This window comes from Leptinotarsa decemlineata, unplaced genomic scaffold (genome assembly GCF_025532065.1).
Source record: "Leptinotarsa decemlineata unplaced genomic scaffold, Ldec_3_MD MMD2_tig00000199_RagTag_RagTag, whole genome shotgun sequence".
NCBI lineage: Eukaryota > Metazoa > Arthropoda > Insecta > Coleoptera > Chrysomelidae > Leptinotarsa > Leptinotarsa decemlineata.
Window position 1 is genome coordinate 12,008,871 of NW_027412544.1, and position 13,638 is coordinate 12,022,508.

Here is a 13,638-nt window from a genome sequence, read left to right on the forward strand (position 1 = left end):
ATAATGTAAAGTACAAGGGATCATCTCTGGTCAACTATGTAAAATTGTTGGTGCCTAAGGTAAACCTGCGTAGACAGGACAAGAGAATATTCTTTATCGGCCTTTCTGATAACTCGCCAATCACCGGTATGCTAAATCATTGCAACATGTTAACTGAAAATAGCACCGTGGATCTTTTTACTAAAACAAATGCCAAAGAGATAAGGGCCTACTTTTTCTCACAGCCGGATTAATTTCTAGGTATTGGGTAACTTAATTTATAGGTACTTGTATAAATTTTGAAAATTGTGATAATTTATTTGTTTTCTTTTTTGTTTCCTTTTATATTTACTGTTTTGTTTTATTTTAGTTAGTAGTTCTTTTGTTATTGTAGTTTTATCTCTCTTACTTTCAATTACAATTCAATATTGTGTTTGTAGGAGTGAAAAGTAAAAGTAAAAATACATCGTCATAGTATACTTCGAATATAATAAAATTTTATTTTCCATTTCTTGATATTCTCCAAAATAATAATTATATTCGAAAAAGACGAAAAACATCATTTTTGGTTTTCCCCGTTTAACTCGAAAAGGACGAGAGTCCCCGTAAATTTTCTTCGACCATTGTGTTTTCCCAATGACAGTTACCTTTTTTCCTGTTTAATCGCCTTCTTATCTGTTACGGTTTAGACTATAGCAATGTTACCACGTGATAAAAGAAACGGCCTGTTTATTGATCAGTCCTGATCAATTTCATATCAAGGAAAGATATGATTTCATTCGTTTCTTCTCCATTTTAATATTATCATTATATGGGTTCAATACTGAAAGAACTTCATCAATTTTTTCTGTTGGTACTAAAAAAATTGAATTATCAGCAAAAAGTTCCAGTTTGGAAAGGCGATTTTTAAGTGCCTCATTTAAAATTGGTGGAATATTGGAACCCATGGGTTTACCAAAAATTTTTTCATGAAATACTTTTGAAAAACAAAGTATCATAATCCGAAAACAAATTTGAGTGCTTTTATGAAATTGAATTCACTCAGAGTACATCATATACCTATTTCAACCATTTCTCTTTGAAACATTCCTAAAAGTAAATTTGTAAAAAGTTAGATGATATTTAGGATAATGAGTACATAATTTGCAGGTATTTCGAAATTATTAGTGAGTATTAATATATATTATCAATTATCATCCATACCATCCAGAGAAAATGAAAATAAATACAATAAAATCAATCAAGAGTAGAATTAGAAGACTTTTACATTCAAATTTTTATCAGGGGTCTCTTGAAGAATTCAAACTAATATTCTTAAGAGAATTCTTATCCAAACCATTTAGTTAACAAATTATTAAGTAGCACTCACTCCTAAATTATTCAATATATCACTAATACTCTTAGAGAATTGATATCCAAACCATTTAGTCAACAAATTATCATGTAGCACTCACTCTTATATTATTCAATATATCAAAAACGAAAACATCAAGTTTGCTAAACTGAATATTATGACCATATCAAATTTACATGGTGAAATGAAAACTTATATGGAAAACAAATACAAATTGAATATCATTCACAAAATTGCTTGTCAAAATTGTGAAAAGTCATATATTGGTCATATATGTATAACAAATAAATAGTCGTATTCTCTCTCATAAGAGTGATTATAGAAGAAATAATGAATCATGTGCCTTGACAGATCATTTTATTCAGTATGGCCATAATATGGTTTATGATAATAATAAAATTCCACATACTGAAAAGAATCCTTCGAAAAGATCATTTCTAGAAATGAAGAAGAAGCGCAACAGTTTCAGTGAAATGTATACACTCATTTTGAAAAATTAAAAAGAAAAACTTATATCACCCTCTATTCAAAATTCTCTTCCCTGATATAAAAATATGTCAAAGTCAGTTCGATGATTTGATTTAATATATGTTTCTTTGTTTTCGTATAAATCAATTTTTCATTCAGTCTCACGATAGTAACTGAAAAATGTAACTGAATAGTCTTACTTTGCTCTACTTTGCCAAGCTTTCGCTTCTAATGAGAAAGCTTCTTCAGGGCCTATAATTTATTGAGTTGTGAGTTTTTTCGCCATTGAATAACATTACAAATCATTCTTACAGTAAAAATGAATCAAAAACAATGAATTGAACATATAAATTGACGAAAAAAGTTAAACATGTATAGGATTACTTTTAATTTTGACAAATGTTATACCTTCACATAAATGTCATTTTTCAATGGGTATGATAATTTCATTATATTTGGCTTCAAAGAAAGAGTTATTGATTGATACGATTTTCATTAGTATTAGTTGAGAGTATTAGTTGAGTTGTGAGTTTTTTCGCCATTGAATAACATTACCAAATCATACTCACAGTAAAAATGAATCAAAAACAATAAATTGACGAAAAAAGTTAAACATGTATAGGATTACTTTTAGTTTTGACAAATGTTATACCTTCACATAAAAAATGTCATTTTTTAAAGGGTATGATAATTTCATAATATTTGGCTTCAAAGAAAGAGGTATCGATTGATACGATTTTCATTAGTATTATGTTTTTGATGTAGGTCCAGTAAGTTACTGTATATACTGCTGAGATTATCAATGTCAGTTTTCTTATTCATACAAACAGAAGACTCATTAATTTCAACCTACTAATTCAGAATGATATATCAATTACTATTCTTTTCATAAACAATCAGTTAAAATCAATTCAATACTCTGTTTGAAAAATAAAATAGAGAAATTAGTACATCCTTCGCTCAAGCAAAAAAATCTCAGACTTCTTAGAGACATATTGATCGAAAAATCTTATCCCAGAAAACTTCAATAAAATAATTTCCAATACTGGCAGTAATACAAATTCCGATGTAATCAACAGAAATGTATGTAATGATAGTTCACCTATCAATTTTTCTTATGAATCTATACCTAACCGTGGAAATGTATCTTCAAATATCATGAAACTTTTCCATAATGAACAGAATATCAAAAAATGCCAAAAAATATTAAAACTATAAAGAATTTGAATACTAAATTGAAAGATAGAACGGATGCTACCAAAAAGACAAATGTGATTTATAACATTCCTTGTAACAATTGTAATTTGGATTATATTGGAACAACATCTAAAATTCTTAAAGATAGAATAACTTCACATGAAAGTGATATAAAGCTTAATAAAAAATCATGTGCATCAGCGCAACATTCTATAGAAACAGGACATAAACCAAATTACTCTGAAATCAAAGTTTACCATACAGAAAAAATATTTCTGAGCGCCTTTTTCTTGAAATGGTTGAAATTAATAAGTCTTCTGTTTGTATGAATAAGAAAACTGACATTAATAATCTCTGCAGTATATACAGTAACTGACTGGAACTATATCAAGAACATAATTGAAATTGTATCAATCAATAACTCTTTCTCAAAGTCAAAGATCATGAAATCATCATACCCATTGAAAACTGACATTTATGTGAAGGTATGAAAGTAATCCTATACATGTTTAACTTTATTCGTCAATTTATATATTCAATTTAAGGTTTTTGACTCATTTCTACTATGAGTATGATTTGTAATGTTATTCAATGGCGAAAAAACTCACAACTCAATAAATTCATGTGGCAGATACCCGAAGGAAAAAACTTCAGTTGTTGTTTTTTCCGTCGGTTATCGGCCATACGTTCAATGCCAAAGTGAAATTCTCAGTCAGTTTATGAAGTTCACAGCAACTGTTCAAGTTAACGACACCAGAAGTGAACATCAACAAGTGTTAAATTCTCAATAATAAATTGTCATCATCTGAAATGCCAATAACACTCTATGCCTTATCGGATGGACCGTCATCTTTGGCTGTCAGACAAGCATTGGAATATTTAGAGTTAGAACATGAACTGGTGAATATGGATATTGAATGTATTGAGCAGCTTTTGCCTGAAGAAATTGCAGAGGTAAGGGTAGAACTCATGATTTAGAAATTTTAATAGCTACAATAAGCTCAAATACGTACTGAGCTTGATGTCCCGATAATATATTATCTTTATAGAAGAAAAAGTGCCGGTTGACGTGGCTCCAAATAAAAGATAACTTTTTTTGACGTGAAATCAACATGATTTACATAACATAAAAACTCAAAGTTGTCTACATAATTTATTATCACCCTCAGATGTTAGAACGGTGAAACTATCAATCAGTACATGTTTTCGAACCTATCTAGGTTCAGCATCAGCTAATTATTTGAAAATTATTGAGAAGAACATTTTATAATGGAGAAAAGGAAATTATCACATATTACCAATGAATAATTGGTCACAATGGCATGTTAATAATAATCAAAATTTCATATTTAGTAAAAAAAATTATTGCTATTAACATGTCACTGTGACCAATCATTCTTTAGTAATATGTGATATTTTTTTCCCCATTCTACAATTTTCTTTCCCATATTTTTTAAATAATTAGCTGATATTGAACCTATTTAGGTTCAAAACATGTACTGATTGATGGTTTTACCGTTCTAACATCTGAGGGTGATGATAAATTGTTGAGACGACTTTGAGTTTTTATGCTTCGTAGATCCACTACACACCACTTCGAGATATAATGAACTTCTACCACAGATTAAGAAACATGATATTTCAATAATCAATCTCAATGCCTGCAATATCCTGTAAAAGCTGCCAGTTTCACTTCCGTCAGCACTAAAAGCAGATCGTAAGCATGGTATGTGATGGAATCGGCCGATACTTGCTGAACATCCATAACATATTCAAGGAACACTTCATTGTAAGATTTTCACTATACAATTCCACAGAAACGCAACACGTGTTTTGCTATGAAACAGCTTCCTCAGGCGTCTCTATACTAACTATAATATTTACTATGTCGAATGGCATAAAAACTAAATAGTTACCGACGTGGTAATTTTTTTTCAAAAATTTTCGTGTGGGAGGTTTCATATGAAATTAAGTAGTAGATTTCTCAGATCCGGTACTACTATACTAAATACTATAGTATTCTAACTGCTAACTGAAATCTACATATTCAAAGCTCCATATACAGGCGGATTCACGATGGAAGAAGCCTCGAACCAGGTCTACCCAAATTCAAGAAACGGTAACGTCCGCAGTTTTATCATCATAGAGTTATTTCAAAAAGTTATTCTTGAAAGTCTGAATACATCTTTCAGATATACCATTTGAAGATGGATGCAAAGGAGGAGATTTCAAAACTTTGACTCCATTAGATGTACAGAATAAAATAAAATCTTCCAAGCTGAATGGAGGTCCATTGTCTGTATGAATTTCATCGGGTAGACCGAAAACAGCAAAAGATTGCCTTAAATATGATATTATATTTGATGCATTAGTAGATCTGTGTATCCAAGCATCTATCCATTTACTGTGTGCATCTATGAGAATAAGAAAATTAATGTCATTCTTTTTTGCCAAATCCAAATGTAATCTTTGCCATTTATGTGTACACCATGACCAAGAAGTAAGGGGAGCTTCAGGAACATTTGTTGCATTCAATTGACAACATTCACACTGTTTTACTAAATCTTCAATATCTCTGTTCAAGTTGTTCCAATTAACATATTGTCGAGCTACCATTTTCATTTTAACAACTCCAGGGTGTTGATCATGGAGTAAATACAAAACTCTTTGTTGTAAATGTTTTGGTATTGAAACTCTATCATTGTAGGTGATACATCCTTGATCTAAATTGAGGTATTCTCGTATTCTGAAATAAGGTAATAAATCTGTATTTTCATTTGATATTGGCCAACCATATAAAATGAAATCTTCAACTGATCTGAGTGTATTGTCTTTCAGAGTTTCTTTAGCAATATCTCTGAATGATATTGGCAACTCTTTCACTATTGAAAAATATTTTATAGTCTCTCCACTACTCTCAGATTTGAGTGGGAGCCTAGAAAGTGCATCTACATGCGGCAATTTTTTACCTTCCTTATGTTTGATTTCATAATCATACCCCGAAAGTATAACTGCCCAGCGTTGTACTCTGGCAGCAGCCAAAGGGGGTAATGGTTTGGAAGGTGAGAGTAAATACTGTAAAGGTTTATGATCATTGATTAATGTGAATTTTCTGCCATATAAATAATTATGAAACTTTTTTACACCATGGATTATACTAAGTGCTTCTTTTTCTAACTGACTATAATTTTTCTCTGCCGACGAAAGTGTAGCAGAAACATACATTACTGGTCTTTCACTCCCATCAGGTAGTACATGAGCTAATATAGAGCCTATTCCATATTGGGACGCATCACAAGTCAATGTAATTGGATATATAGGATTGAAAGCCATTAAAATGTTCGAGCCCAATAAGAATTTTTTACTGACCTCGAAACATTTATTACTTTCCCGATTCCAATACCATGAAACGCCTTTCTGCAGTAGTTTATAAAGAGGTAATAATTTCTCTGATAACTTTGGTATAAAATTTGAATAATAATGCAACAACCCTAAATATGATTGTAACTGTTGAACATTTTCTGGTATAGGAGCTTCCAAAATAGCTTTAATTTTTTGATCAGTAGGTTCAATTCCCTTTTCTGAAATCATGTGACCTAAAAATGTAACCTTTTTCAGAAAGAAATTACTTTTATCTAAATTGATACGAACATTATATTTTTTGAACCTATCGAACACAAGTTTCAATCTATTCTCCATTTCTTGATGATTTTCTACGCTTATAAGACAATCATCTAAATAACAATGCACCCCAGATATATTCTTCAGAATTTGTTCTATTACCGATTGAAATATATGCGGTGCAGATTTAACACCAAATGCAAGTCGTGTATATGAGAATAAACCAGAAGGAGTATTTATCGTTAACAACCTTTTGCTTTCATCGCTAACCTCAATTTGGAAATATGCATCTTTCAAATCCACAACTGAGAACAATTTTCCTCCAGACAATGAAGCAAATATTTCCTCAGCTGTGGGTAAAGGATAATACTGGTTTTCGATGACTGGATTGATGGTAGATTTGAAATTTTCACAAATCCTGATTTTGCCATTAGGTTTAGGAACCACCACTATCGGACTAGCCCACTCAGACATTTCAACTGGTTGTTAAATATCTTCTTTGACTAAATTTTCAATTTCCTCTCGTACTCTATCTTTCAGGGCATACGGTATTCTGTATGGTTTACAGAATTTTGGCGTCACGTTTTCTCTCACCTTTACATTCGCTATGAATCCTTTTATACATTCATTTTGATTGAACACATTCTCATACTCATTCTTCAATACCTTCATAAAATCTTCCACTTCATTGCTACAAACATTATTATTTACCATCATTGTATCATAACATTCAAACTTTTCTCGCCAGTTAGGCATCAGAACATTCAACCATGATCTTCCTAACAACGAAACACCAGACTCAAAATCAATCACTTTCAATTCTAGACTCTTACTGCACCCATTTTTCATACATTTGACATCAACGGTAGCTTTGAAAACCATATCATTCACTTGACCAAATAATGTTTTAAGTTTCACATTGTCTTTAACTAATTCAACTGTAGGAAAAAACTTTTTGAACAGTTCCATAGAAACAATAGAACTATCAGAACCTGTATCTAATTCAAATTCAATAATTTTTTCTTCAACTGAAAGTTTAATCATGACCGGACTAGTTTTACCATTACTCGACTGATGAACTTCTTCAATGCCTTTGATTATGGAATGAAATACTTCTTCCTCTGCGTTATCTGAGTTTTCTTGCTTTGCCTTCAGATTTTGATCTTCAAAATCACCGTCGAATTCTTCTACAAAATGGACACGATTCTTGCACATGGGGGATTTTGATGTATGTCCTATGGTATTGCAAGAAAAACATTTCCATTGCGTTGCAGGACATTTTGAATTATTCATATGTAATCGCAAACATCGTTTACACTTCATATTCATTGACTGCGATGAACCACTACTGACTGGACTTGAACTTGACTGTTTGAATCTTGACCTAAAATGACTTTGACTTTCAACTTTATTCACCAAATCAATTCCCATGATTTTGGCTTTGTTTTCAGCGAGTTCCATACTTTGAGCTATCTGACAGGCTTTACTGAATGTCAAATATTCCTCAAATAATAATTTTTTTTTGACGTTTTCTGATTTGAGGCCACAGACTAACTTATCCCTAAGCGCATCATCTAAGAATTGTCCAAACTGACAATGTTTAGAAAATTTTTTCAATTTAATTATGAACGCATTCATATCTTCAGAAGACTCTTGAGTACATATATAGAACTGGTACCGTTCAGCGATAATCAGCTTTTTTGGGCAATAATGTGCTAAGAGGACATTTTTGAGCTGCACATATGTCCTTGAACTGGGTAATTCTGGTGAAATTAGATCTTTGATAACACTGTAAGCCTCTCCACCAACCAAAGTGAGAAATAGAGGTACTTTCTTCTCTTCTTCCATATTATTACACAAAAATAACTGCTCCATTCTCTCGATATAGCTAGATATTTCCGACTCTCCAGGTTTGAAAGGTTCAATTGATCCCAGCAAAGACATTTTTATAGTTCGACCTGACTCTGCTTCAGACTATTGACCAGTTTATCCTCGTCGCCAATTATGTTATGTATTTTCGGATACAGACCAACTACTTTTAGATCAAACTTTATTACAAAGAATTATCTGACTTACCATTTCATTCCTATTTGACAGTAAACCGACAGTTCTCCAAACCCGTATTCTAATGTTTTCTAAATACTGAAGGTTTGGTACTTTTCAGCTTACCTTATATGATTATAATATACAGGGTGTTCCTCAAACACATGCTAATATTTAAGGACGTAATTCTTAGACCCATTTTAAGGAAAAAACGTCCCATGGACGTATGTCCTAAACGCCTTAACTTTTGAGATACAGGGTGGCAAAGTTTTCAAAAATAATCAGTTTTTTAATAATAACTGAGATAATTTTGTAGACATCTTTGGCATATTTGGTACATATGTTCCATGCCTCAAGGCGCATTTTCTGATGTACAATTTTCTTGATTTTCTCTGCCAGTGGCGTACGTACGAGTTCTGAAATGTATATTTTTGGCGAAAAAAATACTACGCCACTACTTTATCTTGAATTGAAAATTATTTTTAAAATCTCCATACATTTTTGAGCACATTTGATTTGCTGGGTTTTCTTTGTCTGACGCATGGTTTTCGCTCAAAAAATTAAAAATCGCTTTACTTAAGGATAAATTCCTTAAAAATCTGATGCGGTATCGTGCATCGACTGAAAGCAAACTAAGAGATCAGATTTGTTGCAAAATAATTGAGGATCTAAAAGGTATTTGTTTGTTGTCAGATGCACTGTTCTCAATTAAAATTACGTCATAACGCAGCACCGCTTAATAATTTTTGAAAACATAAATTTAGTTATCCTGGAATAAATGACGTGTAGCAGAATTTATTTACTGCACCTCTTGGAAATATGGAGTTTGTCGGGAGATCCTACAAGGACGGTTAAATGGAGCAAAAGTTGCCTATATTTTCATATCTATAGAATAATCAACGGTTTCTGAGATATTTGCAGTAAACTGAAAATGACAGATTTTATTTTTTTACTCTACCACCTCCATTTTCAATAATATCAAAAAATGACAAAGAAACTTTCTGGGTGAACTCATTTTTCAATGCAACGTTTCGTTCATTGAATTCCATCATCAATATATTTTTTCAAATACGGACCTGTATATTTTTTCATACATTTCAGTAGTCATTATAATCACAAATTCGTTGGTATATCACAAGGCACACATCGAAAGCTGTTGAAACTTCAAAGGAAGTGATAAAGTCTACTTTGGCTTGATCTATTATGTCGAAAATGAGGGGCTTACACTCGTTGTACGGTATGTTGGAGAACATACTCTTTACACCGAATATTTTTGAAAGTGGCATTCAGACCACATGCCAGGATATCTGATTTTCTTTTCAATGTTAAAGATACAGTGGACAAATTGAAGAAATCTAAAGTTGATAAGCTTCGGTGTCCGGAGTGTAATAGTGTTTATGTGACAATGTGATCAAAATTTACAAAAACGGTATGCTGAACATGAAAGGTCCACCAGACTAGGAAAAGAAGATTCGACGTTTTCAAACCATTCCTTGGCATGCAACTACAAGTTCCCGAATCTGAACGATACGGAAATTTTACACTATGCACTCAATTATTTAGAATCCTTGAAAATTCACAAGCATAAACACTGCGGGTGCAATTTGTTAAATCATCAAATCGATTTATTTTACCCACCGGTTTTCAAATTGGCACATCCGCATTGTAAACTATAAATTCAGGAACTCAATCAAGCCAAGTACCTCGATTACTACCTACAGGGGTGGTATATAAGGGCTAATGTAATAAACCATTGTTAGTTTAATGTATACTTTTGAAAATGTCCGTATAGGACGAAACTGCAGTGACGTTAGTTAAAAATAAAAGTGGTAAAAAACATAGAAAGTTTGAATTCTCTTTTCTTAATTTTTTTTAATTTGTCGTTGTTCTTGTCTATACTCGTATTTTTCTAAGAATTTGTTACGCAATTCCACTATTCTTCTGCTTTCCATAACTGCTTGACGTTTGTTTATCATTTTAAATCTAAATCCCAGTTTCTTCATCCAATTCTGGAGAGTTTTGTCACATCAACTCACGTTATGCCCGGAATTATTCAATTTCTTCCTTATGATTTCAGTTGCAGGAATATCTTTTTCGTATTGTTCACCATCGCTATTGGAATCTCTACACAGGAAAAAGTATGCGTTATTATCACACTCGTTATCACTAATAATACTTGATCAAGAACGCCGCATTTTGAACAGATAACAAAATTTTAAGTAATTATAACAGCACCAATATCGAATTTCAACACTCAAATCGCAATCAGTTCCTGAAGTGAACATTGACGACACAATGGCGATACTCATCCCCACATTCTATTCGTCACCGTAACATGACTTCAAATTTAATTTTATGACCCTTCAGCCAATCATAAAAATCGGTTAGTGAAAATTATCCAATACAAACCGGCAATTCTTCATTCCACGTGGACTAGTTGGAAACGGCATTATTTCTCTGTATTGTTTTTTTTTTGGCCTTTGTGATGCCGATAGCTTTTACTATTCACAATACAGGTTACTTCGACTATACCTACGTTTTATTTACCCAATTGGTGTTGAAATTGTGTAACTGTGTTTGAGAATGAATCAATAAACATCAACATAAAAGTAAATCACACACTTATTTAAAATGAATATGTATCAGTTAATCACCAGTTTACAAATTGGAAAAACTATTCAGTAACGAAAAGTATTCAATTCTATTTGAGAAAATAATCGAAATTATTAAATATGAATTTCACTAGTTCGGACTTCCATTGTCTACTTTGTAAAATGATATGAAATCCCTGAAACAACTAAAAAAGAAGAATTGAAAATGAATACCTGAAAATAACAATTATATTAACCAAAATAAACCTGAAATGAAATAATAGTGAAATAAAATACAAGTAAAAATAGAACAATTGAATAAATAAAAAAATAAATAAATGAAAAAAGAAAATAAAAATAAAAAGTGGAGAGATTCCAAGTCACGTTATTTCACGACGTTTCGATTATTAGTATCTACAATCGTCTTCGGGTGATGACCGGACTGATTCCTCCGAGAGGTGACTATTTATAGGTCGTTCGAGTACTTTCACTTATCCCCGCTATTCATTTTCCGCTTCACTGGTTCCGTGGGAGATGACTGTTTTGGCGGGAGTTGGCCATGTTTCGCTTGATGATGGGTTTCCATATGTTGCGTATTTCTACGCTGGCTTGGCTGAATACGTTGTTGGACAACATGTATGCGGCTTCCTTGAATTTTCTCCTAAACCAATGTTCCTCTCTGTGCAAGATCTCAGCTTGGGACCACTCGATGTTGTGTTGATGGGTCCGAACATGGTCTGCTATTCCTGATTTGCTGGTTTCCCCTCGCTGTGTGTGTTTCTTGTGCTCGGCAATGCGAACATTCAATGACCTCTTAGTTTCACCAATATAGGATTTTCCGCACTCACAGGGTATCCGTTAAATGCAATTCTTGGAATCGTAGTCCAGCAAATCAGGTGGTCCCAAGCTGAGATCTTGCACTAAGAGAAACATTGGTTTAGGAGAAAATTCAAGGAAACCGCATGCATGTTGTCCAACAACGTATTCAGCCAAGCCAGCGTAGAAATACGCAACATATGGAAACCCATCATCAAGCGAAAAATGGTCAACTCCCGCCAAAACGGTCATCTCCCACGGAACCAGTGAAGCGGAAAATGGAAAGCGGGGATAAGTGAAAGTACTCGAACGACCTATAAATAGTCATCTCTCGGAGAAATCAGTCCGGTCATCAACCGAAGACGATTGTAGATACTAACAATCGAAACGTCGTGAACTAACGTGACTTGGAATCTCTCCACTTTTTATTTTAATTTTCTTTTTGCATTTCTTTATTTTTTTATTTATTCAATTGTTCTATTTTTACTTGTATTTTATTTCACTATTATTTCATTTCAGGTTTATTTTGGTTAATATAATTGTTATTTTCAGCTATTCATTTTCAATCCTTTTTTTTAGTTGTTTCAGGGATTTCATATCATTTCACATAGTAGACAATGGAAGTCCGAACTAGTGAAATTCATCATGAAACATTGTCAATCACCTTCAAACAAACATTATTAAATATGTTGATTCGTAAACATTTTAAAAGATTGAGTTTCAAACGTTTCTCTTCTAGATGTGACAAGTCATAGCGAACTCATGTCCTTCTGCTTGAAGTTGGTTTGAAATGTGGAATTGATCTTTCCATTGAAGAAACTACTTCTATGCTCTTCAGTCATTTGGGAAAAAGTGTTTCCCGTTTGGCAAATATAAAGTTTTGGGCAAGAGCCACAATTTTGACTTATACACTCCAGATCTATCCGACACTGAAGTTTTGTCCTATTATTTTCAAATAATTTGACTACATGATTTTTGTCTGTAAGCCACGTTAAAGGATTTCTTTTCAAATAACAAGCGATATTATTGTTCATATTGTTCATTGTCCTATAACGGACACTATTGTTTCTTGAAGTTGGGTAGATCTGGTAGAAACAGATTCACAGCTGTTTGGAGTCGACAATTTTTACTTTATAACCGTTGTAGAAAGCGATTTGTTTGATAGAACTGAGTTCTTTATGAACATTAATTTCCGACAGTTGAATATTCGATAGTCTGTGAAGCATACTACTTTATGCTGGTAGGGATGTGTGCAGAAATTATGTATGATAATGTCTGTATAAGATAATTTGGTAAAATTGCAAAATCATCTTTATTACTGACTTTTTTAATAGTCGTAACAGTCAAGTTGAGATAATTTATTGATTTTGTTAGATATCGGATCACGTATAAAAACAAAGGTTTTTATTGTACATTTTTTTACATGAGCTATCGACTCGTGGGAAACGGAGTTCAGTTGTGGTTTGGTTTTGGAATTAGGAATATATGTATAGTTGTGAGCCGGAAGCGTTTTATTTCATTCTAATACTTAACAATTGGCGACGGGGATATAAGAAATTCCACGTAAAT

At 32.5% G+C, this 13,638-nt stretch overlaps 1 protein-coding gene across 1 annotated transcript in view; it reads left to right on the forward strand.

The window, feature by feature from the left end:
* Nucleotides 1-3,696: 3,696 nt before the first annotated feature.
* LOC111514056 (glutathione S-transferase D1) overlaps nt 3,697-13,638 on the forward strand; it is a 41,550-nt gene continuing 31,608 nt past the window's right edge. The window contains exon 1 of the mRNA XM_074172944.1: nt 3,697-3,952. Within this exon, the coding sequence (XP_074029045.1) occupies nt 3,809-3,952 (144 nt within the window). The 5' untranslated portion in view covers nt 3,697-3,808. The remainder of the gene's footprint in view (nt 3,953-13,638) is intronic.